Source organism: Platalea leucorodia, assembly GCF_965183815.1.
Source record: "Platalea leucorodia genome assembly, contig: HAP1_HAP1_SCAFFOLD_552, whole genome shotgun sequence".
In the NCBI taxonomy this organism is placed as follows: Eukaryota; Metazoa; Chordata; class Aves; order Pelecaniformes; family Threskiornithidae; genus Platalea; species Platalea leucorodia.
Window position 1 is genome coordinate 1 of NW_028121058.1, and position 27,774 is coordinate 27,774.

Genomic DNA, 27,774 nt, shown 5'->3' on the forward strand with positions numbered 1-27,774 from the left:
GGCTCGGCGCCGTGCGATTGGTGGGGCGGGGTGGGAGGCGGGGAACGCTTCCGGGGGCGGAGGGCAAAGCGGCCGGAGGGGAGGAGAGGGCGACACCGGCACCGGCGCCCGGGGGGGGGACGCGGGCCCGGGGGGGCTGCCCCGGGGCCCTCCCCGATACGGGGGGCCCATGACAGGGTGGGGGCACCGGGGGGGCACCGGGGGGGGGCGGTTATAACCTTCCGCGGGGGGTAAAAAAACGGCCGCGGGGGGGCAGTACCGGCCGGGGGGGGGGGGGGCAATACCGGCCTGGAGAGGGGGCAGTACCGGCCCGGGGGGGGGGAAGCCGGCCCTTGGGGGAGGCGAACGGGCCTCGGGGGGGGGGATACCGGCCCTGGGGGGGGTAATGTCCGCCCTGGCGGGGTGATACCGGCCCCGGGGGTAGTAACGGCCCCGGGGGGGGCACTCCCAGCCCGTGGGGCTCAGCCCCCCCCGCAGCTCCGCCGCCTCCGGTCCCGCCCCGGCCCCCCCCCGGCCCGCCCCGGCCCGTCCCACCCCCCACGGGTGTCGGGCGAGGAGAACGGGACGGGCACCTTGCGCAGGTGGGGGGGGGGCACCGGGGGATGGAGGGGCCGGGGGGGAGGACGGACACGGGAGGGGGGGCACCGGGTGTCGCCCCCCCCCCCCTTCCCCCGTTCCCAACCCCCGTTCCCCCCCCCCCAGGCCCTGGCCGAGCCGCCCCCCCCCGCCCCGATGACCGAGGAGCCGTTACTGGAGGGGATTTTGGGGGTCCCCCGGGTGCGGGGGGGGGACCCCGCTTCCACCTCCGCCTGACCCGGACGGAGCTGCAGATCCTGGGGGGGCCCCCGGGGGGGCCCCCGCCGCCGCTGCGCCTAGCTGACGTGGTGGGCTGCCACACGCTGCGCGCCCCCTCCCTCCCCGCCGCCGCCTTCTTCGCCGTCTACGCGTACCCCCCCCGCTGCCGGGGGGTCCCGGGGGGGGCCCCGCCGCCGCCGCCGAGCCCCCACTTTCCGGGTGGACGCGGCCCCCCACTACGAAGGGAACCGGGCGACGGCCGAGCGCTGGGCCCGCGCCATCCGCTGCCTCGTCCGGGGGCTCCCCCCTGCCCCCCCAGGCCGGTAAGGGGGGGCTCGGGGGGGTGCGGCACTTGGGGGGGATCCCGTCTGTTAGGGGGAGGGGGGAGCCGGGCGTTGGGGCCCCGTGGGAATGGGGGGGGGGGACCTGGGAGCTCAGGGACCCCCCAGGAATCGAGGAGGGGACCTGGAGTTTGGGGACCCCCCAGGAATTCGAGAGGGGGGCCCAGGTATTGGGGGACCCCCCAGGAATCTGGGAGGGGACCCAGGTATTGGGGGGACCCCTCAGGAATCGGGGAGGGGACCCAGGTATTGGGGGACCCCCCAGGAATTGGGGCGGGGACCTGGGAGTTTGGGGACCCCCCAGGAATCGAGGAGGGGACCCAGGTATCGGGGGATCCCGCAGGAATTGAGGAGGGGACCTGGAATTTGGGGACCCCCCCAGGAATTGAGGAGGGGACCCAGGTATTGGGGGACCCCCCAGGAATTGGGGAGGGGACCTGGGAGTTTGGGGACCCCCCAGGAGTCAGGAAGGGGACCCGGGAATTTGGGGACCCCCAGGAGCAGGGAAGGGACCCCTAGGAATGGGGAGGGGACCCGGGAATTGGAGGAGCCCCGGGAACGGGGGGAGGGGACGTGGGAATTCGGGGCCCCCCCAGGGGTGGGGAGGGGACCCCCCTGCCCCCGCCGGGGCCGGTCCCAGCAGGTGGAACGAGTCCGGCCCGAAAGTGGGGCCTGCGGGTGCGGGGCGGGCGCCACCCCGACGCCCGGGTCCCCTCGGGGGGGGCTGGGGTGGGGAGCACCCCGACGCCCGGGTCCCCTCGGGGCACGGGGGGTGGGGAGCACCCCGACGCCCGGGTCCCCTCGGGGGGGGCTGGGGTGGGGAGCACCCCGACGCCCGGGTCCCCCTCGGGGCACGGGGGGTGGGGAGCACCCCGACGCCCGGGTCCCCTCGGGGGGGGCTGGGGTGGGGAGCACCCCGACGCCCGGGTCCCCTTGGGGTACGGGGGGGTGGGGAGCACCCTGACGCCTGGGTCCCCTCGGGGGGGGCTGGGGTGGGGAGCACCCCGACGCCCGGGTCCCCTCGGGGCACGGGGGGTGGGGAGCCAGGGATTTGGGGGGGTCTCCAGGTGGGGATCCAGGCATCCAGGGCGTCTCCAGAATGGGGCCCCAGGGATTTGGGGGGGGGGGTGTCTTTGGGATGGGGGGGGTCCCCAGGCAGGGACCCAGGTGTCCAGGGTGGGGATCCAGGGATCTGGGGGGTCTCTGGGGTGGGGACCCAGGGGTCCAGGGGGTCTCCAAGGGTAGGGATCCAGGGACCTGGGGGTCCCCAGGCAGGGACCCAGGGATCCGGGGGGTCTCCAGGTGGGGATCCAGGGACCTGGGGGTCCCCAGGCAGGGATCCAGGCGTCCAGGGTGGGGATCCAGGGATCTGGGGGTCCCCAGGCAGGGACCCAGGGATCCGGGGGGTCTCCAGGTGGGGATCCAGGGACCTGGGGGGTCTCTGGGGTGGGGACCCAGGAGTCCAGGGGGTCTCCAGGTGGGGATCCGGGGGTCCCCAGGCAGGGACCCAGGTGTCCAGGGGATCTCCAGATGGGGATCCAGGTGTCCAGGGTGGGGATCCAGGGATCTGGGGGGTCTCTGGGGTGGGGACCCAGGGGTCCAGGGAGTCTCCAGGTGGGGATCCAGGGACCTGGGGGTCCCCAGGCAGGGACCCAGGGATCCGGGGGGTCTCCAGGTGGGGATCCAGGGACCCAGGGGTCCCGGGGGGTCTCCAGGTGGGGATTCAGGGATCTGGGGGTCCCCAGGCAGGGACCCAGGGGTCCCAGGGGGTCTCCAGGTGGGGGATCCAGGTGTCCAGGGTGGGGATCCAGGGATCTGGGGGGTCTCTGGGGTGGAGACCCAGGGATTTGGGGGGGTCTCCAGGATGGGGGGGTCTCCCGGTGGGGACCCAGGGACCTGGGGGGTCTCCAGACGAGGCCCCAGGCGGCGGGGGTCTCCGTCCCGCAGAAATCCTGCCGGAGCCGCGGCCGGCGGCGGCTGCTGCTGCTGCTGAACCCCTTTGGGGGCCGGGGCCAGGCCCTCAGCTGGTGCCAGAGCCACGTCCTGCCCATGATCACCGAGGCCGACATCAGCTTCAACCTCATCCAGACCGGTGGGTGGGGGGCCGGGGGGCTCTGGGGGGGCGGGGGGGCTCTGCAGGGCCGGGGGGGGCTATAGGGGGGCCATGGGGGGTTATAGGGGGGGCATGGGGGGCTCTGCGGGGCCATGGGGGGCTATAGGGGGGCCATGGGGGGCTATAGGGGGGCCATGGGGGGCTATAGGGGGGCCGGGGGGGGTTATAGGGGGGCCGGGGAGGGCTATGGAGGGCCTATAAGGGGACTGGGGGGGGATATAGAGGGGCTGGGGGGGCCGAGGGGGGCTATAGGGGGAGCGGGGGGGCTCTGTGGGGCCATGGGGGGCTATAGGGGGGCTGGGGGGGGTTATGGGGGGGCATGGGGGGCTTTGCGGGGCTGTGGGGGGGCTATAGGGGGGGCGGGGGGGCTCTGCAGGGCCGTTGGGGGCTGTGGGGGGCTATAGGGGGGGCGTGGGGGGCTATAGGTGGGCCATGGGGGGTTATAGGGGGGCCAGAGAAGGCTATGGAGGGGCTATAGGGGGGCTGGGGGGGCCAGGGGGGGCTATAGGGGGAGCGGGGGGGCTCTGGGGGGCCATGGGGGGCTGTGGGGGGCTATAGGGGGGCCGGGGGGGTGTGGGGGGCTATAGGGGGGCTGTGGGGGGTTATAGGGGTCCGGGGAGGGCTATAGAGGGGCTATAGGGGGGCTGGGGGGGCCGGGGGGGGCTATAGGGGGGCTATGGGGGGCTGGGGGGGGCTCTCTGGGGGGCTGGGGACGTGGGCTGGGGGCTCAGGGGGGGCAAAGGGCTCGGGGGGGGTCGGGGCAGGGGGCCTGGGGGGTGCAGGCGGCAGCTCTAGGGGAGGGGGGCATATGGGGGGGTTGTGGGGGGCTCTGGGGGTCCCGAGGAGCTGGGCTGGGGGCTTTGGGGGACCCAGGGGGCTCGGGGGGGCAGCCAGCAGCTGGGGGGGGCTGGGGGCGTATATGGGGGGTGGGGGTGGGGACCAGGGCTGAGGGTTGGGGGGCTCAGGGGGCTGGGGGAGGGGTTGGGGGTCTCTGGGGGCCATGGGAGAGTTTGGGGATCCCTGGGGGGCTGTGGGGGGGTTTGTGGGGCCATGGGGGGGGCGGAGGGGGTTATGGGGGTCCCGCGGGGGGTTTGGGGGTCCCAGGGGGAGCAGAGGGGGTTTGGGGGTCCCGGGGGTGTTGGGGGTCCCTGGGGGAGCAGAGGGGGTTGTGGGGGTCCCGCGGGGGTTTGGGGGTCCCAGGGGGAGCAGAGGGGGTTTGGGGGTCCCGGGGGTGTTGGGGGTCCCTGGGGGAGCAGAGGGGGTTATGGGGGTCCCGCGGGGGGTTTGGGGGTCCCAGGGGGAGCAGAGGGGGTTGTGGGGGTCCCAGGGGGGTTTGGGGGTCCCGGGGGGAGCAGAGGGGGTTGTGGGGGTCCCAGGGGGGTTTGGGGGTCCCAGGGGGAGCAGAGGGGGTTTGGGGGTCCCGGGGGTGTTGGGGGTCCCTGGGGGAGCAGAGGGGGTTGTGGGGGTCCCTGGGGGGGTTTGGGGGTCCCGGGGGGAGCAGAGTGGGTTGTGGGGGTCCCGGGGGGGGTTGGGGGTCCCGGGGGGAGCAGAGGGGGTTGTGGGGGTCCCGGGGGGAGCAGAGGGGGTTGGGGGGGTCCCGGGGGCCATGGCTGATGTGTGTCCCCCCCCCAGAACGGGCGAACCACGCGCGGGAGCTGGTGACGGGGATCAGCCTGGACGAGTGGGACGGGATCGTCACCGTCTCGGGGGACGGGCTCCTCTACGAGGTAACGACCCCCCGAAAGGGGGCCCGGGGGACGCAGGGGTGCCGGGGGGGGACACCCAGCCGCGCCCCCCTCCCCGCAGGTGGTGAACGGGCTGATGGACCGGCCGGACTGGGCCGCGGCGCTGAGGATGCCCCTGGGGATCCTGCCCTGCGGCTCCGGCAACGCCCTGGCCGCCGCCATCAACTTCCACGCCGGGTACGGGGACACGGGGGGGGGACACGGGGACGTGGGGGGGACGTGGGGAGCGGGGACGTGGGGAGCGGGGACGCGGGGCTCCCTGTGCCGCGTCCTTGTGCCCGATGCGCGTCCGCGGCGCGTCCCTGCGTGTGGCGCGTCCTCGCGGCGCGTCCTTGTGCGGCGCGTATGTCTGTGCCGTGTCCCTGCGTGTGCCGTGTCCCTGCGTGTGCCGTGTCCCTGCATGTGCCACATCCCTGTGCCGTGTCCCTGTGCCATGTCCCCGCGTGTGCCGTGTCCCTGTGCCGTGTCCCTGTGCCATGTCCCTGCGTGTGCCGTGTCCCTGTGCCGTGTCCCTGTGCCGTGTCCCCGCGTGTGCCGTGTCCCTGCGTGTGCCACATCCCTGTGCCGTGTCCCTGTGTGTGCCATGTCCCTGTGCCGTGTCCCTGCGTGTGCCACATCCCTGTGCCGTGTCCCTGTGCCGTGTCCCTGCGTGTGCCGTGTCCCTGCGTGTGCCACATCCCTGTGCCGTGTCCCTGTGCCATGTCCCTGCGTGTGCCGTGTCCCTGTGCCGTGTCCCTGTGCCGTGTCCCCGCGTGTGCCGTGTCCCTGTGCCGTGTCCCTGTGCCATGTCCCTGCGTGTGCCGTGTCCCTGTGCCGTGTCCCTGTGCCGTGTCCCCGCGTGTGCCGTGTCCCTGCGTGTGCCACATCCCTGTGCCGTGTCCCTGTGTGTGCCATGTCCCTGTGCCGTGTCCCTGCGTGTGCCACATCCCTGTGCCGTGTCCCTGTGCCATGTCCCTGCGTGTGCCGTGTCCCTGTGCCGTGTCCCTGTGCCGTGTCCCCGCGTGTGCCGTGTCCCTGTGCCGTGTCCCTGCGTGTGCCGTGTCCCTGCGTGTGCCACATCCCTGTGCCGTGTCCCTGTGCCATGTCCCTGCGTGTGCCACATCCCTGTGCCATGTCCCTGTGCTGTGTCCACACGTGTGCCGTGTCCCTGTGCCGTGTCCCTGTGCCGTGTCCCCGTGTGTGCCACATCCCTGTGCCATGTCCCTGTGCTGTGTCCACATGTGTGCCGTGTCCCTGTGCCGTGTCCCTGTGCCATGTCCCCGCGTGTGCCGTGTCCCTGTGCCATGTCCCTGTGCCATGTCCCTGCGTGTGCCACATCCCTGTGCCATGTCCCTGTGCTGTGTCCCCGCGTGTGCCGCATCCCTGTGCCGCATCCCTGCATGTGCCGTGTCCCTGTGCCGTGTCCCTGTGCCGTGTCCCTGTGTGTGACACGTCCCTGTGCCACATCCTTGTGCACGTCTGTGCCGTGTCGCACGTGTGCCATGTGCCTGTGCCATCCCCGTGCCGTGTCCCCATGCCATCCCTGTGCCATCGCTGTGCCACGTCCCTGTACCGCGTCCCCACGCGTGACCGTCCCTGTGTCCCCATCCCCGTGCCATGTCCCCACGCGTGACCATCCCTGTGTCCCCATCCCCGTGCCGTGTCCCCACACGTGACCATCCCTGTGTCCCCATCCCCGTGCCGTGTCTCCACGTGTGCCGTGTCCCCGTGCCGTGTCCCCGTACCGCGTCCCCAGGCGTGACCGTCCCCGCGTCCCCCCCAGGCTGGCCCCGGCGCTGGGCCTCTCCCTGCTGCAGAACTGCGCGGTGCTGCTGTGCCGGGGGACGCCGTCCCCGCTGGACCTGGTGTCGGTGACGACGGCCTCGGGCGCCCGCGTCTTCTCCTTCCTGAGCGTGGCCTGGGGGCTGGTGGCCGACGTGGACATCGAGAGCGAGCGGCTGCGACGCCTGGGCCCGGCGCGCTTCGCCCTGGGCACGGCCGCGCGCCTGCTGGCCCTCCACACCTACCGCGGCCGCCTCTCCTACCTGCCCGCCGTGCCGCGCAGCGCCACCGCCGATGCTGCCGCCGATGCCGCCGCCGATGCCGCCGCCGCGCCCCTGCCCCGCGCTCTCTCCGACCTGGGGCTCTGCGCCGGGACGCCCAGCGGCCCCGGTACCCCCGAGGGGGACGGTGGGGACTGGGGGGACCCCCCGGGGCTTGGGGACGCGCTGGTGCGGGGGGACGCCCCAGGACGTGGGGACATCGCGGTGCGGGGGGGCACCGCCAGCCCTGGGGACGCCCCGAGTGACGGGGCCACCGTGGTGGACGGGGACAACTCCGGCTCTGGGGTCACCCCGAGAAATGGGGACACCCCAGGGCGCGGGGCCACCACGGTGCATGGGGACACCCCGAGAGATGGGGACACCCCCGGACATGGGGACACCCCCAGCCCTGGGGCCACCCCAAACGATGGGGCCACCCCAAACGATGGGGCCACCCCAAATGATGGGGCCACCAAGGTCCACGGTGACACCCCCACCCTTGGGGACACCCCCACCCTTGGGGACACCCCCAGAGATGGGGACACCCCGAGAGATGGGGACACCAAGGTCCACGGTGTCACCTCAAGGCCCGGGGACCCCCCCAGCCCTGCCGCCCCCCAAAAAGACGCCTCCCCCCCAACCCCTCCCTCCCCTCCCGGCGGCCCAGTTGACGACTTACTGGTGCCACTGGGCCAACCGGTGCCCCCCGGCTGGGTGACGCTGGAAGGGGACTTCGTACTGGTCCTGGCCATCTACCAGTCGCACCTGGGGGCCGAGCTGGTGGCGGCCCCCCGGGCCCGGCCCGACGACGGCCTCATCCACCTCTGCTACGTGCGGGCGGGGGTCTCGCGGGGGGCCCTGCTGCGGGCGCTGCTGGCCATGGCGCGGGGCGGCGGGGGGGAGGCGGCCACCGCCGGGCCACCGCTGGCCCGCGTCCCCGCCCGCGCCTTCCGCCTGGAGCCCCTGACGCCCCGCGGGGTGCTGACGGTGGACGGGGAGCGGGTGGAGTACGGCCCCCTCCAGGGGCAGATCCACCGCGGGCTGGCCCGGCTCCTCACCCCCGCCGCCCCCTGAGCGGCACCCGGGGACCCCGGGGGGACCCCGGGGGTTGGGGGGACCCGGGGGGACCCGGGGTTTGGGGACCCTGAGGGGCTCGGGGCGACCCCAGGGGGTTGGGGGGACCCCGAGGGACCCAGGGGGGCCCCAGAGGGTTGGGGGGACCCTGGGGGACCCCAGGGGGTTGGGGGGACCCGGGGGGACCCGGGGTTTGGGGACCCTGAGGGGCTCGGGGCAACCCCAGGGGTTTGGGGGCACCCAAGGGACCCAGGAGGACCCAGAGGGGACCCCGAGGGATCTGGGGGGGACCCGAGGGTTTGAGGGGACCCAGGGGTTTGGGGGACCCCAAGGGACCCAGGGAGGACCCAGGGGTTTGGGGGGACCCCAAGGGGCCCAGGGGTTTGGGGGACCCAGGGGGTCCCAGGGGAGACCCAGGGATTTGGGGAGACCCCAAAGGACCCAGGGGTTTGGGGGGACCCTAAGGAACCCCAGGGGGTTGGAGGACCCCGAGGGACCCAGGGGGTTGGGGGGACCCTGAGGAACCCCAGGGGTTTGGGGGGACCCTGAGGAACCCCAGGGGACACCCAGGGATTTGGGGGGACCCCAAGGGACCCAGGAGGACCCAGAGGGGACCCCGAGGGATCCGGGGGGGACCCAGGGGTTTGGGGGCACCCAAGGGTCCCAGGGGAGACCCAGGGATTTGGGGAGACCCCAAAGGACCCAGGGGTTTGGGGGTGCCCAATGGGGTCAGGGGGACCCCAAAGGACCCAGGGGGACCCAGGGGTTTGGGGGGACCCTGAGGGGCCCAGGGGTTTAGGGGACCCCAAGGGACCCAGGGGGGACCCAGGGGTTTGGGGGTGCTCAAGGGGGTCAGGGGGACCCCAGGGATTTGGGGGGACCCTAAGGGACCCAGAGGGGACCTAGGGATTTGGGGGGACCCAGGGGTTTGGGGGTGCTCAAGGGGCTCAGGGGGACCCCAGGGATTTGGGGGGACCCCAAGGGACCCAGAGGGGCCCCCAAGGGACCCGGGGGGGACCCGAGGGTTTGGGGGGACCCAGGGGTTTGGGGGTGCCCAAGGGGGTCGGGGGGGACCCCAGGGGACCCGGGCGGGGGGGGGTCCAGGGCAGCCAGGGGGACCCCAAGGGTTTGGGGGGGCCCAGGGGGACCCCAGGCAGTTGAGGGACCCCTGGTGGGGGGGGGGGGCAGCAATTTGGGGGTGCCTGTGGGACCCAGGCACCCGGGGGACCCCCAGGACCCCCCCCCAGCGAGGGGTGACCCCGAACTGGAGGGGGACCCCCCCACCCCCCCCACCCCCGACGCCTGGGTCCCCTGGGGGGGGAGGGGTCGCGCCCCCCCCCCCCCAATGCAATAAAGCCCGAGCGTGGAGCGAGCTCCGTCCTTGGGGGGGGGGGGGCGGCACGCGCCTGGGCTCGGCACCCCCATCCCAGTGCCCCCAGTCTGGCCTCCCAGTGCATCCAGTTTGGCCTCCCAGTGACCCCCTCCATCCCAGTGCCCCCAGTCTGGCCTCCCAGTGCCCCCAGTTTGGCTTCCCAGTGCCCCCTCCCAATCCCAGAGCCCCCCCCTCCATCCCAGTACCCCCAGTTTGGCATCCTAGTGCCCCCCCCATATCCCAGTACCCCCAGTTTGGCATCCTAGTGCCCCCTCCCAATTCCAGTGTCCCCAGTTTGGCCTCCCAGTGCCTCCCCTCCATCCCAGTACCCCCAGTTTGGCCTCCCAGAGCCCCCCCCTCCATCCCAGTACCCCCAGTTTGGCATCCTAGTGCCCCCCCCATATCCCAGTACCCCCAGTTTGGCATCCTAGTGCCCCCTCCCAATTCCAGTGTCCCCAGTTTGGCCTCCCAGTGCCTCCCCTCCATCCCAGTACCCCCAGTTTGGCCTCCCAGAGCCCCCCCCATATCCCAGTACCCCCAGTTTGGCCTCCCAGTGCCCCTCCCAATCCCAGTGCTCCCAGTCCTCCCAGTCCAGGCTGCAACCACCAGCAGGGTCAGAGGTTTATTCTGTACAAAAGCCCCCTCCCCCACCCCGGGGGGGGGGGGGTCGCGACCCCCAAAACCCCACGTGCGGGGGGGGCGGGGGGGGAGGGGCAGTAAAGTGGTCAAAGTGCAAGGGGGGGGGAGGGGATGGGGGGGAGGGGGCCTGGACGCCTGGGTCCCCCCCGGGGGGGGGGGGGGGGATATTTGGGGGGGGGGGGAGGGGTGACGTGCTGGCTTCAGATCCAGGGGTTCCCCCCCCCCCCATCCCCTCCCAGTGCCGCTACTGGCCTTAACTGGAAATGGGTCACTGGGAGGGGTGGGGGAGGGGGGTCAGGCGTCTGGGGGCGGCCCCCCCCCCCAAAAATCCTGAGAGGACCCAGGCGTCCGGGAGCCCCCGCGGGGTCTTTCGACCCCGCGGGGGCTCCCGGATGCCTGGGTCCTCTCTGGGGGAGGGGGGGGGGGGGCAGTGGTGGGGGGAGGGGGGGCACCCGGACCCCTGCCCCCCTCCCCCCCCCGGTTGTGCTTTAAACCAGCCCTGGGGCCGGGGAATAAATATTTACGGGGGGGGGGGGAGGGGGGGGTGGGGGGCGACCCCCATGGCGGGGGCACCCAGGCGTCCGGGGGGGGACCCTTGGGGGGCCAGATCCCGGGGCTGGATCCCAGTACCGGATCCCAGTACCAGATCCCAGTGCTGGATCCCACAGCCAGGTCCTGGTGCTGGATCCCGGGGCCAGATCCCAGTATCAGATCCCAGTGCCGGATCCTAGGGCTGGATCCCGGTGCTGGATCCCACAGCCGGGTCCTGGTGCTGGATCCCGGGGCCAGATCCCAGTATCAGATCCCAGTGCTGGATCCCACAGCCGGGTCCTGGTGCTGGATCCCGGTGCTGAATCCCAGGGCCGGATCCCGAGGCTGGATCCTGGTGCCAGATCCCGGTGCCGGATCTCATTGCCAGATCCTGGTGCCAGATCCTGGTGCTGGATCTCGGTGCCGGATCTCAGCAATGGTTCCTGATGCTGGATCCCAGAGCCAGATCCCGGTGCCGCGTCTTGTTGCCGGATCCCGTGGCCAGATCTCGGCGCTGGATCCTGGTGCTGGATCCCAGAGCCAGATCCCGGTGCTGTGTCATGTTGCTGGATCCCGGTGCCGGATCCCACGGCCAGATCTCGGTGCCGGATCCCGGTGCTGGATCCCAGAGCCAGATCCTGGTGCTGGATCCCAGCCCCATTTCCAGGCTGGTCCTGAACCCTGGGTCTGGATCCCGGCTCCCGGCCGCTTCTCCCGCTCGGCGGCCGGCTCCGGCCGCAGGGGCTGCGCCGGGCCGGGTCGATGCCGGATCGCGCCGCGCCAGGCCAGGGATCCCTACGGGGAGCCGCGCCGCGCCGGGCCGGGCCGCAGTCCCCGCAGGGCGCCGTGCCGGGCTGTGCTGTGCTGGGATCTCCGCAGGGCGCCGTGGTGCCGCGCCGCGGTCCGACGGAGCGCCATGCCGTGCTGGACCGTGCCACAGTCCAACGGAGTGCCGTGCTGCACCAGACCGTGCCGCGGTCCGACGGAGCGCCGTGTCATGCCGGACCATGCCGCGGTCCGACGGAGCGCCGTGCGGTGCTGGACCGTGCCGCGGTCCGACGGAGCGCCGTGCCGTGCCGGGCCGTGCCGCGCTGTGCCGGGGTCCTACAGGGCGCCGTGCCGGGCCTCGTAGCGCGCCAGCAGAGCGCGGAAGCGGGCGAGCTCCCGGCGGGCGGCCGCCACCTCCTGCCGCAGCGCCGCGTTCTCCCGCTCCAGGAAGGCCGCTCGCACCGAGATCTGGTTCTCCTTCAGCCGCCGCGCGTCCCGCGAGCGCTTGGCCGCCGCGTTGTTCTTGCTGCGCCGGCTCCAGTACTTCTCATCCTGCGGGGAGCGGGACGCTGGGGCCCCAGGCGCGCGGGGAACCCCCGGATCCCTCCCGGATCCCTCCCGGATCCCTGGGACCCCCCGACTCCCGGATCCCTCCCCAATTCCTGCCGGATCCCTGCCGGATCCGTGGGAACCCCCGACTCCCAGATCCCTCCCAGATCCCCCCCCGATCCCTGGGACCCCCTGGATCCCTCCTGGATCCCTGGGACCCCCTGACTCCCAGATCCCCCCCCGATCCCTGGGACCCCCCCCGACTCCTCCTGGATCCCTGGGACCCCCCGACTCCCGGATCCCTCCCAGATCCCCCCCCCCATCCCTGGGACCCCCCGTATCCCTGCTGGATCCCTGCTGGATTCCTGGGACCCCCCGACTCCCAGATCCCCCCCCCCCCATCCCTGGGACCCCCCCCCCCGACTCCTCCCGGATCCCTGCTGGATCCCTGCTGGATTCCTGGGACCCCCCGACTCCTCCCGGATCCCTGGGACCCCCCCGGACTCTGGGGTCTCCCCCCGATGCTGGGGTCCCCCAACTCCTCCGCGTCCCCCTCCCCGAGCGCTGGGACCCCCCCCCCCCAACAGCCGGGTCCCCCCTTGATGCTGGCCCCCCCCGGCCCCCCCGGCCCCCCCCACCTTCTGCTCCTCGGGCACGTGGACCTTGCGGGCCTTCCTGGCGATGGGCTGGGGCCGCAGCTCGTCCTGGGAGAAGCGGAGCCGCCGCGGGTCGAAGGGGCCCCCCCCGCCCCCCCCCAGCGCCTCGGCCTCCAGCAGCGGCTCCCCGGGCGCCGGGGGGGTGGGGGGGCCCCGGGGGGGGCCGGGGGCTGCGGGGGGAGGGTCAGAGCGGGGGCGGCGATAGGGTCCCGATGCCGCTGGGAGAGGATGGGGGGGGGGGGGCCCATCGCGCTGCGGAGGGGCGATGGGCGGGGGCTGTCGCGATAGAGGGTCCCTATCGCCATGGGGGGGGGGTCTCTGTCGTGATAGGGGGTCCCTGTTGCCATGGGGGGGGTGTCTCTGTCGTGATAGGGGGTCCCTGTTGCCATGGGGGGGGGGGGTCCCTGTCATGATAGGGGGTCCCTATTGCCATGGGGGGGGGGTCTCTGTCGTGATAGAGGGTCCCTATCGCCATGGCGGGGGTCTCTGTTAGGATGTGGTTGGGCATTGTGGGGAAGGGGGTCCCTGTCACGACAGGGGATCCCTATCGCCATGGGGGGGGGCTCCCCGTCACAGTCCGGGGTCCCTATGGCAATGGGGGGGCCCTGTTGCCATGGGGAGGGTCCCTATGGCAATGGGGGGGGCCCCTGTCGTGATAGGGGGTCCCTATGGCAATGGGGGGGGTCCCTGTCACGATAGGGGGTCCCTATGGCAATGGGGGGGGGTCCCTGTCGTGATAGGGGGTCCCTATGGCAATGGGGGGGGGTCCCTGTCGTGATAGGAAGTCCCTGTTGCCATGGGGGGGTGTCCCTGTCACGATCCAGGGTCCCTATGGCCATGGAGGTGGGTGCACTGGGGGGTGTAATCGCGACGGGAGGGGTCTGTATCGCGACACATGGACACTCCGTGGATCCCCCCCCCCCCCGTCTCTCCCCCCCCCACGCGTGGGTCCCCCCCCGTGTAACCCCCCCCTCCAACCTCCCCCCCCCACGCGTGGGTCCCCCCCCGTGTAACCCCTCCCCCAACCTCCCCCCCGGGTCCCCCCGCGCCCCCCACGCGTGCCCCCCCCCGCACCCACCGGGCGGCCTGGCGTGGGCGGGGGGCGGGGGGGGGCTGGGCGGCAGCCCGTGCTCCCGCAGGAACTCGTCCAGGTCCACGTACTCCAGCTCGGCCGCGGCCCCGGGCCGCTCCCACGGGGGGGGGCCCCACGCAGGCCCCGCGGCAGCCGCCCGCCTCCTCCATCCTGACACGGACACGCGTGGGCGGGGGCGGGGGGGGGGGCGCAAGGCCCGCGGGGTCCCCGCGTCCCGTCCCCGCAGCGCCCCCCCCCCGCCCCCCCGCCGTTAAATCCCCGGGGGCCACGTGACCGGCGCCACGTGACGGCGCCACACGCGTGGGGGACACGGGGACACGCGTGTGCGGGCGGGGGGGGGGGGGGGGCGCACGTGCGGCGCTCACGTGGGAGCTCCCGCCCCCGCGTGCGCCCTCGTGTCGGCTCCCACGGGGGGGGGGGGGGAGGACACCGGGACCCCACCCCCACGGAGCCCACGCGGGGGGGGGGGGGGGGGCGGGGCGGGGGGCCCGATCCGGATCCACGTTCGTGCCCCGCTCCCAGCGTGGGGGTCCCCCCCCCTCCCGGGTCCTAATGCCCCCCCCGGGTCCCTGTGCCCCCCCCGGTGCCGGTGCCCCCCCGGGTCCTAATGCCTCTCCCCGGGTCCCGGTGGCCCCCGGGTCCTAGTGCCCCCCCCCCGCCCCCCATTCCCCCCGTGGGTCCCGCGTCCCGGTGCCCCCCCACGACCCGGTTCCCCTCCTCGATCCGGGTGCCCCCCCCCCGGGTCCCGGTTCTCCCCCGGGTCCCACTGCCCCCCCCGGCCCCGCTGCCCCCGGTCCCGGTGCCCCCCCCGGTCCCGGTTCTCCCTCTCAATCCCGGTGTCCCCCCCCGGGTCCCAGTGTCCCCCCCGGGTCCCGTTGCCCCCCCCCAGTCCCGGTTCCCCCCCCGGGTCCCGGTGTCCCCCCCCAGGTCCCGGTGTCCCCCCCCGGTCCCGGTTCTCCCCCTCAATCCCGGTTCCCCCCCCGGTCCCGGTGTCCCCCCCCGGGTCCCAGTGTCCCCCCCGGGCCCCGTTGCCCCCCCCCCGGGCCCGGTTCCCCCCCCGGGCCCGGGCCCGGTCCCCCGGTGCCGACCTGCGCCCCGCCGCCCGGCCGTGCCCTCGGCATGAGCGGCCCGCGGGGGCTCTGCACCCCGGGGGGCGGGGCCCTGCCCGAGCCACGCCCCCACCCCACCGCCGCGCCAATCCCCGCCCGTCCCGCCCGAGAGCCACGCCTCCAATCCCGCCCACCGGGCCGCGGGGGCGGGGCGTCGCCTACCCAGGCCCCGCCCCCTGCGCGCACGTTGCGCTCCGCTCATTGGCCCCCGCCCGCCTCACTCCCCCGCCAATCCCCGCCTCCGCTGCAGGCGTCGCCCCGCCCCTCCCCGCAAGGGGCGGAGCCCCGCCCCTCCGCCCGGGCCACGCCCCCTGGCGCCCGCCGCCGCCAATAGGCGCGGGGGGGCGGGGCCTGCGGTCATGCGGCGCGGCCATGGGCGCCGCGCGGGGGCGGGGCTGACCTAGATTTAGCCAATGAGGCGGCGCGCGGTGGGCGGGGCCTGACCCAGTTTTAGCCAATAGGGCGCGGGCGCGGGGGGCGAGGCCTGCGGGGCCGCGAGCACGTGGGGCCGCACGTGCCCGCCCGGGGGGGGGCGGGGGCGGCCGCGCTCTTAAAGGGGCCGCGCCCGGGAGGGCGGGGGGAGGGGGTCCCGCCTCCGGGGCCGCCCTGTGGGAGGGGCGCGCGGTCCTGCGGGGAACCCCACGGGCCCCCCCACGTCACGAGGCCCCGGCGGTGACGTCACCGTCCCCACGATCACCACCCCCTCCCCGTGACCCCCCACCCCGGGGCCTCCCCACGGGGGGGGGCGGTGTTCGGCGCCCCCGCCCTCGCGGCTCCCCGCGGGGCCATGTCGTCATTTCCGCCCCAGGGAGCGCCCCCCCCCCCCCCGCCCCCCCCGTTTAAACCCGCGCCTCTGATTGGTCGGGAGCAGCGCCCTCCCCTCCCCACCCGGCGGCCATCTTTGAAACGGGCACTGGCGGCGCGGGCCGCCATCTTGGGTGCGGGTGCCCTCCCCCCGCCCCCCGGCGCCATCTTGGGTGAGGGCAGCCCGCCGGCCGCGCGCTGCCATCTTGTCTCGGGCCCCGTTGGGCGCCGGGCAGCGGCCGCCATCTTGGCCGGGGGAGGAGGCTGCCGCGGCGCCATCTTTAGTGTGGGCAACGCCCCCCCACCCCCTTCGTCCCGCCGCCCTCCCCCTCCCCGCTCCCGTCACGGCTCCGGGGGTGACCGCGACCCCCGCGTCCCGCGTTGGGGGAGGGGGGTGGGGGGGGGGTCCCGGTGTCCGGTATCCGCCGTTCCCGGCCGCTCGGATCGCAAAGGATTGTGGGAGGGGAGGGCGGGGCTTGCTTGCGTCACGTGACGCCGGCCGGGGGGGGGGAGGGGGGGTTCCGGCTCCGGCGGGGGAGGGCGCGTCCGGGCAGGCCCCGTCCGTGCGGGGCTCCAGGGCGGCCGCGGCCCCGCTCCCCCGCGCCCCGGGCCCCCCGGGCCCCCCCGGGCCCCCCAGCCCCAGCCCCGGGCCCCCCCCCCCTCCGGCCGGGCCCGGTTCGCCCCCAGGTGAGTGACCCCCCCCCAGCCCCGGGCCCCGGGGGGCTCAAACCCCCCCTCCCCCCCCCGGGGCCGAGCCCCGGAGCCCCCCAGGGCGAGGGCCCCATAGCCCCCCCCCCCCCCAGGCCCCCCAAAAACCCGAGGGGGCCCCGTAACCCAGCCCCACCTCCCACCTCGGGGCTCCTCCCGCCCCCCAGCCCCCCCCCAGCCCCCCCAAAAACCCGAGGGGGCCCCATAACCCAGCCCCAACCCCGCCTCTGGGCTCATCCCCAGGCTCATCCCCCCCCGTCCCCCCCAAAAACCCGAGGGGACCCCGCGTCCAGCCCCAATCCCGCCTCTGGGCTCCCCCCCCCCAGGCCCAGGGGCCTCCCCCGACCCCAACGCCCCCCTCCCCAGGTCGCAGCCCCCCCCCCCCCCCGGGCGGAGATGGAAGCCAACGTCAGCGACGAGAGCGTCCACTTCCAGAGCTACCCCTTCGACTTCCTCGAGTTCCTCAACCACCAGCGCTTCGAGCCCATGGAGCCCTACGGCCACGAGCACCCCAAAACCCTGCCCGCCCTCCCCTGCCCCCAGCCCCCCTTCGACTACCCCCCCCCTCCCGGCGCCCCCCCCTTCGACCGCCCCCCCGCCGCCAAGCACAAGGACTTCAAGGCCGAAGCCGGCGCCTCGGCTTCCTCCTCCTCCTCCTCCTCCCAGCCCAAAAAGGCGGAGGGCAGCGTGGGGGTGCAAGCGGGGGCCCCCCCGTACCCCAGCCCGGCCGTGCCCCCCCCGCCGCAGCCCCTCTTCGAGGCCGCCGCCGGCGCCTTCAACGCGCCCCAGTGGGGCATCGTGGACCTCTCCAGCCACCAGCACCTCTTCGGGGGGCTGAAACGGGGCGGGACGGTGGCGGTGGCGGCGGGGACGGCGGCGGCGGGGACCCCGGCGGCCCCCCCGGTCCCCCCGGAGGCGGCGGCGAAGGAGGAGAAGAGTTATTTCCGCCGGCTGAAGTATTTCATGGAGCGGCGCTTCCCCTGCGGCGTCTGCCAGAAGTCCTTCAAGCAGTCGTCCCACCTGGTGCAGCACATGCTGGTGCACAGCGGCGAGCGGCCCTACGAGTGCGGCACCTGCGGCCGCACCTACAACCACGTCTCCAGCCTCATCCGCCACCGCCGCTGCCACAAGGAAGCCGCCGAGGACGCCGGCGCTGCCAGCGTCGCCTCCGCGGCGGTGGCCACCACCTCCGGGGTCCTGGCGGCACCCAGCGGGGCCGGTGGGGTCTTGCCGGCGCCCAACGGAGTCAACCCATTGGCGGGCGGGGTCAACGCGGCGCCCAACGGGGTCAACGCGGCGCCCAACGGGGTCAACCTGGCGGCGAGCGGGGTCATGCCGGCGCCCAACGGGGTCAACGCGGCGCCCAACGGAGTCAACGCGGCGCCCAACGGGGTCAACGCGGCGCTGAGCGGGGTCATCCCGGCGCCCAACGGGGCCGCCGCGGCGCTGAGCGGCGTCATCCCGGCGCCCGGCGGAGTCATCCCGGCGCCCGGCGGGGTCATCCTGGCGCCGAGCGGGGTCATCCCGGCGCCCGGCGGGGTCACGTTGGCGCCTGGCGGCGGCGGCGGCGCCCCGGCGCCCAGCGGCACCGCCCCCGACGGCCCCTTCACCTGCTCGCTGTGCTGGAAGGTCTTCAAGAAGCCGAGCCACCTCCACCAGCACCAGATCATCCACACCGGCGAGAAGCCCTTCACCTGCTCGGTGTGCGCCAAGAGCTTCAACCGGCGCGAGAGCCTCACCCGCCACGTCAAGACGCACTCGGGGCTGCTGCGGGTGCCCTGCGCCGTCTGCGGGAAGGAGTTTCGGGATCCGGCGTACCTGCTGCGGCACCAAGCCGCCCACAGCGGCCAGCGCCCCGACTACAAGTGCGAGGTCTGCGGCAAAGCCTACGCCGCCCCGCAGAGCCTGCTGCGGCACCGGCAGGTCCACGCCGGCCCCAAGGCCGGTGCGGCGACCTACCCCGGCGTCCCCAAGGGAACGGCGGCGGCGGTGCCGGTGTTCCCCGGCGCCTACGCGGCGCCGGAGGGGGAGGCGAAGGCGGGCGACGGCGCCGGGGGCTTCTTGTCCCCGCCGCCGGCCGCGTTGCTGGCGCCGGGGAAGAGTTTCGGCTGCGGCATCTGCGGGCGGGCGTTCGGCCGCCGGGAGACGCTGAAGCGGCACGAGCGGATCCACACCGGGGAGAAGCCGCACCAGTGCGCCGTCTGCGGCAAGCGCTTCCGCGAGTCCTTCCACCTCAGCAAGCACCACGTGGTGCACACCCGCGAGCGGCCCTACAAGTGCGAGCTCTGCGGCAAAGCCTTCGGCTACCCCCAGAGCCTGACCCGGCACAAGCAGATCCACCGGCTGCCGTTGCCCTGCGGGTTGGGGGGTGCCGGGACCCCCCCCGAGGGGCTGAGCTACGGCTGCGGCGAATGCGGCGAGCGTTTCCCCGACCTCTTCCGCGCCGTCAACCACAAGGAAGCCCACGCCGGGGAGAAACCCTACGGCTGCGACGCCTGCGGCAAAGCTTTCGGCTTCATCGAGAACCTGATGTGGCACAAGCTGGTTCACCAAGCCGCCCCCGAGCGGCTGCTGCCCGAGGCGGGGCCGCCGGCCGAGAGCGGGCTGCAGCCCCCCGAGGAGCACCCGGTCGTGCCCAGCGGCGAGCGTTTCACCTGCGGCACCTGCGGGCAGAGCTTCAAGCATTTCCTGGGGCTGGTGACCCACAAGTACGTCCACCTGGTGCGGCGGACGCTGGCCTGCGGCGTCTGCGGGCAGAGCTTCGCCGGCGCCTACGACCTGCTGCTGCACCGGCGCCGGCACCTGCAGAAACGCCATTTCGGCTGTTCGGTGTGCGGGAAGCGGTTTTGGGAAGCGGCGTTGCTGATGCGGCACCAGCGCTGTCACACCGAGGAGCGGCCCTACCGCTGCGCCGTCTGCGGCCGCGGCTTCCTGCGCTCCTGGTACCTGCGGCAGCACAAGGTGGTGCACACCGGCGAGCGCGCCTACAAGTGCGCCCTTTGCAACAAGCGCTTCGCCCAGTCCTCCAGCCTGGCCGAGCACCAGCGCCTCCACGTCGTCGCCCGCCCCCAGCGTTGCCAAACCTGCGGCAAGACCTTCCGTTACCGCTCCAACCTCCTGGAGCACCGGCGCGTTCACCTGGGCGAGAAGGTTTACCGCTGCGAGCTCTGCGGCAAGAGCTTCTTCTACCTGTCCTCCATCCTGCGGCACCAGCGCTCCCACGACGCCCGCCGCGACCTGCGCTGCTCCGCCTGCCTCAAGCTCTTCAAGGACCCCAAGTACTTCAGCAAGCACCTGCAGACGCACCAGGGCGGGCGCCCCTTCAAGTGCAGCACCTGCGGCGAGGCCTTCAGGAACACCTACGGCCTCAAGAAGCACCGGCACGGCCACAAGCTCGAGCGCCTGGCCGCCCTGGCGCACAAGGATGCTTGAGGACGGGGCGCGGCGGCGGCGGCGGCGGGCGCCCGGTGGGATGGGGAGGTGGCGGGGCTGGGTGCCGCGGCGCGGCGTGGATCAGCGCGTTGCGGTGCGATGGGACTCGGCGCGGCTCGGCACGGGGCTCGGCGCGGATCATCACGGTGCGGCGCGGCTCGGCACGGGGCAACGGGGCCCGGCGCGGTGCAACGTGGCTTATTGCGGTGCAACGTGGCTCGGCACGGCTCGACGTGGTGCAACGGGGCTCGGCACAGCTCGGCACAGCGCAACGGGGCTCGGCACAGCTCGGTGCGGTGTGGCACAGCTTGGCATGGTGCAACGGGGCTCATCGTGGTGCAACACGGCTCGGCACAGCCCAGCACGGCTTGGTGCAGCTCATCATGGTGCAACATGGCCCGGCACGGTGCAAGGTGGCTCGGCACGGCCCGGCACGGCTCGGCGCGGCACAAGGTGGCTCGGCACAGCTCGGCACGGCTCGGCGCGGCGCAAGGTGGCTCAGCACGGCTCGGCGCGGCACAAGGTGGCTCGGCACAGCTCGGCACGGCTCGGCGCGGCGCAAGGTGGCTCGGCCCGGCCCGGCTGGGCGCAGCTCGCCGTGGTGCAGCCCGGCTCGGCCCAGCGGACGCGGGGGAAGCCCGTCCCCGGGGTGCGTGGACACAACCCCCCAGCGCCCCTCACGCCGAGCCCGGACGCCCGGGTGACCCCCCTCCCCCCCGAGGGGTTCCCCCCCCGCAGGTATATAAATAAATGCAAATATAAATTTATATATATATATAAAATATCTATAATCGAGAGTTCCCGCCCCCCCCGCCCGGCAAGGGGGCCCCGGCGCGGGCAGAGACCGGGCGCAGCTCGCCGCAGCGATGGGCGGGGGCCGGGGGCCGCGGCGCTCGAGCCGGGGGTGTACAGACGAAGCCGATATTAAACCGTGGATGCGAGCGTGGGGATGAGTCCTTGCGGCGCCGGCGGTGGGCGGGGGATGGGCGGGCCACGGGGGGGTTGGGTATGGGTGGGTTGGGTGATGGGGGGGGTTGGGTATGGGTGGGTTGGGTGATGGGGGGGGGTTGGGTATGGGTGGGTTGGGTGATGGGGGGGGTTGGGTATGGGTGGGTTGGGGGTTGGGTATGGGGGGGTTGGGTGATGGGGGGGGGTTGGGTATGGGGGGGTTGGGTGATGGGGGGGGTTGGGTATGGGTGGGTTGGGTGATGGGGGGGGGTTGGGTATGGGTGGGTTGGGGGTTGGGTATGGGTGGGTTGGGTGATGGGGGGGGTTGGGTATGGGTGGGTTGGGTGATGGGGGGGGGTTGGGTATGGGTGGGTTGGGTGATGGGGGGGGTTGGGTATGGGTGGGTTGGGTGATGGGGGGGTTGGGTATGGGTGGGTTGGGGGTTGGGTATGGGTGGGTTGGGTGATGGGGGGGTTGGGTATGGGTGGGTTGGGTGATGGGGGGGTTGGGTATGGGTGGGTTGGGTGATGGGGGGGGGTTGGGTATGGGTGGGTTGGGTGATGGGGGGGGTTGGGTATGGGTGGGTTGGGTCACGGGGGGGTTGGGTATGGGTGGGTTGGGTGATGGGGGGGGTTGGGTATGGGTGGGTTGGGTGATGGGGGGGGGTTGGGTATGGGTGGGTTGGGTGATGGGGGGGTTGGGTATGGGTGGGTTGGGTGATGGGTTGGACCATGGACGGGTCGGTTGGACGATGGGTTGGTTGGTTGGGTTGGTTGGGTGATGGGTGGGTTGGTTAGTGGGTTGGTTAGTTGATGGGTGGGTGGGTTGGTTAGTTGGGTGGGTGGGTTGGTTGGGTTGGTTGGTCAATGGGCTGGTTGGCTCACGGGGGGTTGGTTGGTTGGGTTAGTTGATGGGTGGGTTGGGTGATGGGTGGGTGGGTTGGGTGATGGGTGGGTTGGTTGGTTGGGTTGGTTGGTCAATGGGTGGGTTGGTTAGTTGGGTTGGTTGGTCGATGGGCTGGTTGGCTCACGGGGGTTGGTTAGTTGGGTTAGTTGATGGGTGGGTGGGTTGGGTGATGGGTGGGTTGGTTGGTTGGGTTAGTTGATGGGTGGGTGGGTTGGGTGATGGGTGGGTTGGTTGGTTGGGTTGGTGGGTCAATGGGTGGGTTGGTTGGTTGGGTTGGTTGGTAAACGGGCTGGTTGGCTCACGGGGGTTGGTTAGTTGGGTTAGTTGATGGGTGGGTGGGTTGGTTAGTTGGGTGGGTGGGTTGGTTGGTAAACGGGCTGGTTGGCTCACGGGGGTTGGTCCGTGGTTGGGTGTTGGCCATTGGCCGTTGGGTTTTGGGCCACGCCCCCTCCCCCCCCCCCCAAATGAGACAACGGAAGAAAAAAGGAAAAACCAAAAAAGCTTTTTTAATAATAATTAAAAAAACCCCCCGACATCGAGCTGGGGAGAGGCGGGGGGGCCTCGCGGGGGGGCGGGGCGAGCAGCTTCACGGGGGGATGGGCAGCGCGGGCCCTGCCCCCAGGGCCACCGTCCCCCCGCGCAGGAGCCCCGGGGCCACCGTCCCCCTCCACCGAGCTCCAGGGCCACTGCCGCTCCGCGACGAGCCCCGGGGCCGCCGCCTTTCCACGCGTGAGCTCCACGGCCACCATCTCTCCGCGTCCCCGACCCCTTGGCCGCCGTCCCTCCACGACAAGACCCAGGGCCACCGCCTCTCCACGACGAGCTCCAGGGCCTCCGTTTCTTGACGTCCCCAACCCCAGGGCCACCACCCCTCCCTGGATGACTTCCATGGCCACCATCCCTCCACGATGAGCCCTGGAGCCACCATCCCTCCCTGGATGACTTCCGTGGCCACCATCCCTCCATGGATGACTTCCATGGCCACCATCCCTCCACGATGAGCCCTGGAGCCACCATCTCTCCATGGTTGACTTCCATGGCCACCATCCCTCCATAGATGACTTTCGTGGCCACCATCCCTCCATAGATGACTTCCATGGCCACCGTCTCTCCATGGATGACTTCCATGGCCACCATCCCTCCATGGATGACTTCCATGGCTACCGTCTCTCCATGGATGACTTCCATGGCCACCGTCTCTCCATAGATGACTTCCGTGGCCACCGTCTCTCCACGTCCCCCACCCCAGGGCCACCACCCCTCCACGACGATGAGCTCCGCGGCCACCCCCCCCCCCCAACCAGCCCTGCATCCGCCGCCTCCCGCCGCGCCCCCCCTCCCCATCACGGCGCGGGCGGCCGGGGCAGGTGCTTGCGGCGGACGTGCCGCTGCAGGGTGTGCCTCTCCCCGAAGCGCAGGTGGCAGTGGGGGCACTGGAAGGGCCGCTCCCCCGTGTGCACCCGCTGGTGGTGGCTCAGCTCCCCCAAGTCCCGGAAGCGCCGGGGGCAGAGGGGGCAGGCGTGGGGCTTGCGGCCGGCGTGGGTGTATTTGTGCCGCTCCAGGTGGGACGTTCGCTTGAAGGCTTTGCCGCAGGCGCGGCAGACGTGGGGCTTGTGCTCCGAGTGGGTGATGCTGTGACGCTGCAGGTAGGAGAGGTACTCGAAGGACCGGCCGCAAACCGGGCAGGAGAAGGCGCGACGGAGGGGCCCGGGACCCCCGGGCTCGGCCACCAGCACCGTGTAGGGCAGCCCCTGGTTGTCGATCAGAAGGTAGCGACCCCCGGATGGGGGGCTGGACCCCCGGCGAGAGGTCGAGGAGGAGGAGGGGGGGTCCGCGGGGGGCGGCGGGGACAGCGGCGGGGGCGGCGGGGCGGGGGCCGGCGGCGGGGGGCGGCCGGGGGTCTCGGCGCGGCTGTGGGGAGAGGAGGGGGGTTAGGGGGGAGGTGGGGGTCCCGGGCGCCTGGGTTCCCAGGGAAATGGGGGGCAGATCTGGGGGTCCTGGATGCCCGGGCCCCTGGGAATGGGGGGGATCTGGGGGTCCCAGATGCCTGGGTCCCCCGGGGACGTGGGGGGCAGATCTGGGGGTCCCGGGCGCCCGGGTCCCCAGGGACGTGGGGGGCAGCTCTGGGGGTCCCAAATGCCCGGGTCCCCGGGGGGGGGGACACGTTTGGGGGTCCCAGACACCCGGGCCCCTGGGAACGTGGGGGGATATGGGGGTCCCAAACGCCAGGGTCCTTGGGGGGGGGGGGCAAATCTGGGGGTCCCGGGGGGGGGAGGGGCAGATCGGGGGGTCCCGGGGGGGGGGCAAATCTGGGGGTCCCGGGGGGGGAGGGGCAGATCTGGGGGTCCCGGGGGGGGGGCAAATCTGGGGGTCCCGGGGGGGGGGGAGGGGCAGATCTGGGGGTCCCGGGGGGGGGGCACACGTGGGGGTCTCAGCTACCGGTGCCCCCAGGGACGTGGGGGGCAGCTCCGGGGGTCCCAAATGCCCGGGTCCTTGGGGGGGGAGGGGGGGCAGCTCCGGGGGTCCCGGCCGCCTGAGCCCCCCGGGATGCGGGGCAGACACGGGGGGGGTCCCGGCCGCCCCCCCCCCCCCCCCGCCGCTCCCCGGTCCCCCCCCGTTACCTCCCGGCGGCTCCGCGCCCCGGGCCCCACCTCGGGCCCTTCATGGGGCCCCGCTCAGGCCGCGGCGTCTCCGGTCGGGACCGACCCCGGCTGCGGGGGCGGAGGGGGCGGCCGCGGCGGCCGCATCGGGGTCCCCGGGCCCCGGGGGGCGGGAGGGGGCGCCCGGTGAGGGGGGGGGGGGCGGCGGGCCGCGCCGGTGCCGCAGCGTTTGGCGTCCGGGTGGAAACGCGGGGCGAAGGCGCGTTCCGCCCCCCCCCCCCTCAAGTCCGCCCCACGGGGGTTCGCGGCGCTTCTGCGCTCTGCCCCCTCCCCCCCCCCCCGCGTGTCTCCCCTGCGCACACGCGTGTCCGTGCCCACCCCACGCCCCCCCCGCGGTAAGGGACCACCGCCCCGGGGGGGGACGTTTTTCGGCTCTGCTTAGGGGCGGCTCTTTCGCGACGCCCCCCCCCCCCCCCCCCCCTTCCCCCGCTTTTCGCCCGCGGCCGCGCTCGGAATTTTGCCCCGGTCCCTGCGCGGGCGGCGGGGGCGGGCGGCGGCCGAGGGAGCGTCGCGAAAGAGCCGCCCCCGAGCGGAGCCGAAAAACATAAAAAAAGCCCCAACCCAACCCAAACCCATCCCCGGGGGTGGGGGGGCGGGGTGGGGGGAGGGGGGAGGCGGGGAGGGGCCGGAGGGTGGGGGAGGGCGGAGGACCGGGCCCCCCCGCTCCCCGCAGCGTGTGTGTGTGTGTGTCCCCCACCCGCCCCCGCCGCCGCCGGCCTTCGCCGTCGCTCCCCGGCGGCTCTTTGCAGACGGTCCCTGCCCGGGCGGCGGCCGCCGGGCGGATGCGGAGCGGGGTGAGAGCGGGGGCTCGGCCGGGACCCCCCCCCCCCGGGACCCCCCCCCGGGACCCCCCCCGGGACCCCCCCCTCCCGGGACCCCCCGGCCCCCGCCACCGCTTGGGGGGGTCCCGGTTTTGGGGGGGGGGGTGTCCCGGTTTTTGGGGGGGGGGTCCCGGTTTTGGGGGGGGTCCCGGTTTTGGGGGGGGGGCCCGGTTTTTGAGGGGGAGGGTCCCGGTTTGGGGGGGGGGGGCGGCAGTCCCGGTTTGGGGGGGGGGTGTCTCGGTTTGGGAGGTCACGGTTTGGGGGAGGGGGGTCCTCGGTCTGGGGGGCACCGGGTTGGGGGGGGGGGGGGAGTTGGGGGTCTCCGGAGGGGTCCCCGGGGGGGGGGGGGAGTCCGGTTTTGGGGGGGTCCCGGGGGGGGTTGGGGGGGGGGGCTCGGGTGGGGACCCGGTTTGGGGGGTCCCGGGGGGGGAGACCCAGTTTGGGGGGGGGTCCTGGTTTGGGGGGGTCCTGGGGGGGGGTCCCGGAGGGGGAGACCCGGTTTGGGGGGTCCCGGGGGGGGGTCCCGGGGGGGTCCCAGGGATTTGGGGGGGTCCCGGTGCCGCCGCACCCCGCTGACCGTGTCCCCCCCCCCCCAGCGTCCCGCCGAGGTGCCCCGGAGGCAGCGGGGGGGCCGGGGGGGTCCCCCGCCCATGGCCGAGCGCCGCCGCCGACCCGGTACTGGGGGGGCTGGGGGGGGGGGGGGGGACCCCCCCGGGGGGTGTCAGGGGGCTGGGGGGGGGCTGGGGACTCCAGGACCCCCTGGGGGGGGCAGCACCGGGGGGGGCAGGGACCCCGGGGGGGGTGGGGGGGCCCTGGGGGGGTGCAGAGGCCTCATTTGGGGGTGTCGGTGCCCGGGGGGGGGGGGGCAGGGACCCCCGTGGGGGGTGGGGGTGGGGGTCAGGGTGCCCCGGGGGGGGTGGCGATGGTGACCCCCCCCCCGTGCCCCCCCCCCGCAGTGAAGAAGGACGAGGAGGCCTTCGAGATCTCCATCCCCTTTGAGGAGCCCCCCCACGTCGAGCCCCCCATCTTCTACAGCCTCAGCCCCCCCCAGAGCAGCTTCGAAGGTGGGGGGCGCCCGGGGCCCTTTTGGGGGGGGGGTCACGGGGTGCAGGGACCCCCGGGGGGGTGGGGCCCCCCCCAGGCTGGGTGGGGGGCAGGGGCCCTGGGGATGTGGGGCTGGGGGTGCCCCCCAAGCTGGGGGGGGTCCCCGTGGACGTGGGGCTGAGGGTGGGGGTCCCCAGGGTCCCCAGAGCCCCCCAAGCTGGGGGGGTTCCCCATGGACGTGGGGCTGAGGGTGGGGGGGTCGCCAGAGCCCCCCGAGGTGCAGGGGGGTCCCCAGAGATGTGGGGCTGAGGGTGGGGGTCCCTGGGGGTCCCCACGTGGGGCTGGGGGTGCCTGAGCCAGGGGTCCCCAGGGACGTGGGGCTGGGGGTGGGGGTCCCCAAGCAGGGGGTCCCCATGGACGTGGGGCTGAGGGTGGGGGGTCCCCAGAGCCCCCTGAGGTGCAGGGGGTCCCCAGAGATGTGCGTCTGAGGGTGGGGGTCCCTGGGGGTCCCCAGGGACGTGGGGCTGGGGGTGGGGTCCCTGGGGGTCCCCGTGGACGTGGGGCTGAGGGTGGGGGTCCCCAGAGCCCCCTGAGGTGCAGGGGGTCCCCAGAGATGTGCGTCTGAGGGTGGGGGTCCCTGGGGGTCCCCAGGACGTGGGGCTGGGGGTGGGGGGGCCCCGGGGGTCCCCGTGGACGTGGGGCTGAGGGTGGGGGTCCCCAGAGCCCCCCGAGGTGCAGGGGGTCCGGGGTGGGGGTCCCTGGGGGTCCCCAGAGATGTGGGGCTGGGGGTGGGGGGCCCTGGGGGTCCCTGTGGACGTGGGGCTGGGGGTGGGGGTCCCCAGAGCCCCCCGAGGTCCTGGGGGTCCCCGTGGACGTGGGGCTGGGGGTGGGGGCCCTGGGGGTCCCCAGAGATGTGGGGCTGGGGGTGCCCCAGGTGGGGGGTCCCCAGGGATGTGGGGCTGGGGGTGGGGGGCCCTGGGGGTCCCCGTGGACGTGGGGCTGGGGGTGGGGGTCCCCAGAGCCCCCCGAGGGGCCAGGGGTCCCCAGGGACGTGGGGCTGGGGGTGGGGGTCCCTGGGGGTCCCCAGAGATGTGGGGCTGGGGGTGCCCCAGGTGGGGGGTCCCCAGGGACGTGGGGCTGGGGGTGGGGGGCCCCGGGGGTCCCCAGACGTGGGGCTGAGGGTGGGGGTCCCCAGAGCCCCCCGGGGCGCGGGCGCAGCTGCACCTGGCCCTGGAGCGCAACGCCTGGCTGCAGAAGCGCATCGAGGACCTGGAGGAGGAGCGGGATTTCCTGCGCTGCCAGCTCGACAAGTTCATCTCGGGCGCCCGCGGCGCGGACGGTGAGGGGGCGCGGGGGGACGCGGGGGGGACGCGGGGCGGGGGGCTTGGGGGGACACGGAGGGACAGGGGGGACGTGGGGAGGCTCGGGGCAAGGGGACCTGGGGCTTGGGGGGGACGTGGGGACAGGGACGGGGACGGGGACGGGGGGGTTTGGAGTCTGGGGGACATGGGGGGACGGGGGGACAAGGGGATATGGGGTCTGGGGGGACGGGGGACGGGGGGTCTGGGGGACAAGGGGATATGGGGTCTGGGGGGACAGGGGGACGTGGGGACGGGGGTCTGGGGGACGGGGGGTCTGGGGGACA

General features: G+C 74.1%; 5 protein-coding genes across 6 annotated transcripts; 3 read left to right on the forward strand and 2 right to left on the reverse strand.

Moving 5' to 3' along the window:
- Positions 1-732: 732 nt before the first annotated feature.
- On the forward strand, positions 733-8,215 carry SPHK2 (sphingosine kinase 2; the record flags this gene model as incomplete). Its single annotated transcript, XM_082339213.1, is given in 9 exon segments — positions 733-751; positions 754-971; positions 973-1,098; positions 1,100-1,118; positions 3,084-3,103; positions 3,105-3,228; positions 4,882-4,976; positions 5,056-5,171; positions 6,757-8,215. Coding segments are annotated over 9 exon segments (2,070 nt in total). The 3' UTR covers positions 8,090-8,215.
- A 2,318-nt stretch (positions 8,216-10,533) lies between these two features.
- LOC309604275 (D site-binding protein-like) lies at positions 10,534-15,167 on the reverse strand (the record flags this gene model as incomplete). The annotated part of the gene is given in 6 exon segments (XM_082339210.1): positions 10,534-11,951; positions 12,587-12,774; positions 13,683-13,847; positions 14,786-14,969; positions 14,971-15,146; positions 15,149-15,167. Coding segments are annotated over 6 exon segments (948 nt in total). The 3' UTR covers positions 10,534-11,735.
- A 1,539-nt stretch (positions 15,168-16,706) lies between these two features.
- On the forward strand, positions 16,707-20,691 carry ZNF865 (zinc finger protein 865). Of its 2 annotated transcripts, none has more exons than XM_082339214.1 (2): positions 16,707-20,273; positions 20,314-20,691. In XM_082339214.1, exon 1 carries the CDS (start codon positions 16,715-16,717, stop codon positions 19,748-19,750), a length of 3,036 nt encoding a protein of 1,011 aa, XP_082195340.1. In that variant the 5' UTR covers positions 16,707-16,714; the 3' UTR covers positions 19,751-20,273; positions 20,314-20,691. The 2 variants fall into 2 exon arrangements, with proteins under 2 accessions (XP_082195340.1, XP_082195341.1); XM_082339215.1 differs by having other exon boundaries at positions 16,707-20,163; positions 20,204-20,691.
- A 1,399-nt stretch (positions 20,692-22,090) lies between these two features.
- Positions 22,091-24,370, reverse strand: LOC309604276 (uncharacterized protein). The gene is made up of 2 exons (XM_082339211.1): positions 24,226-24,370; positions 22,091-23,515 (listed from the first exon to the last, which is right to left on the reverse strand). Exons 1-2 carry the CDS (start codon positions 24,267-24,269, stop codon positions 22,948-22,950), a joined length of 612 nt encoding a protein of 203 aa, XP_082195337.1. The 5' UTR covers positions 24,270-24,370; the 3' UTR covers positions 22,091-22,947.
- Positions 24,371-25,028: 658 nt separating this feature from the next.
- Positions 25,029-27,468, forward strand: CCDC106 (coiled-coil domain containing 106; the record flags this gene model as incomplete). Its single annotated transcript, XM_082339212.1, has 4 exons — positions 25,029-25,058; positions 25,682-25,760; positions 26,042-26,149; positions 27,325-27,468. Coding segments are annotated over exons 1-4 (343 nt in total), but the record flags the coding sequence as incomplete, so codon positions are not given.
- Positions 27,469-27,774: the final 306 nt, after the last annotated feature.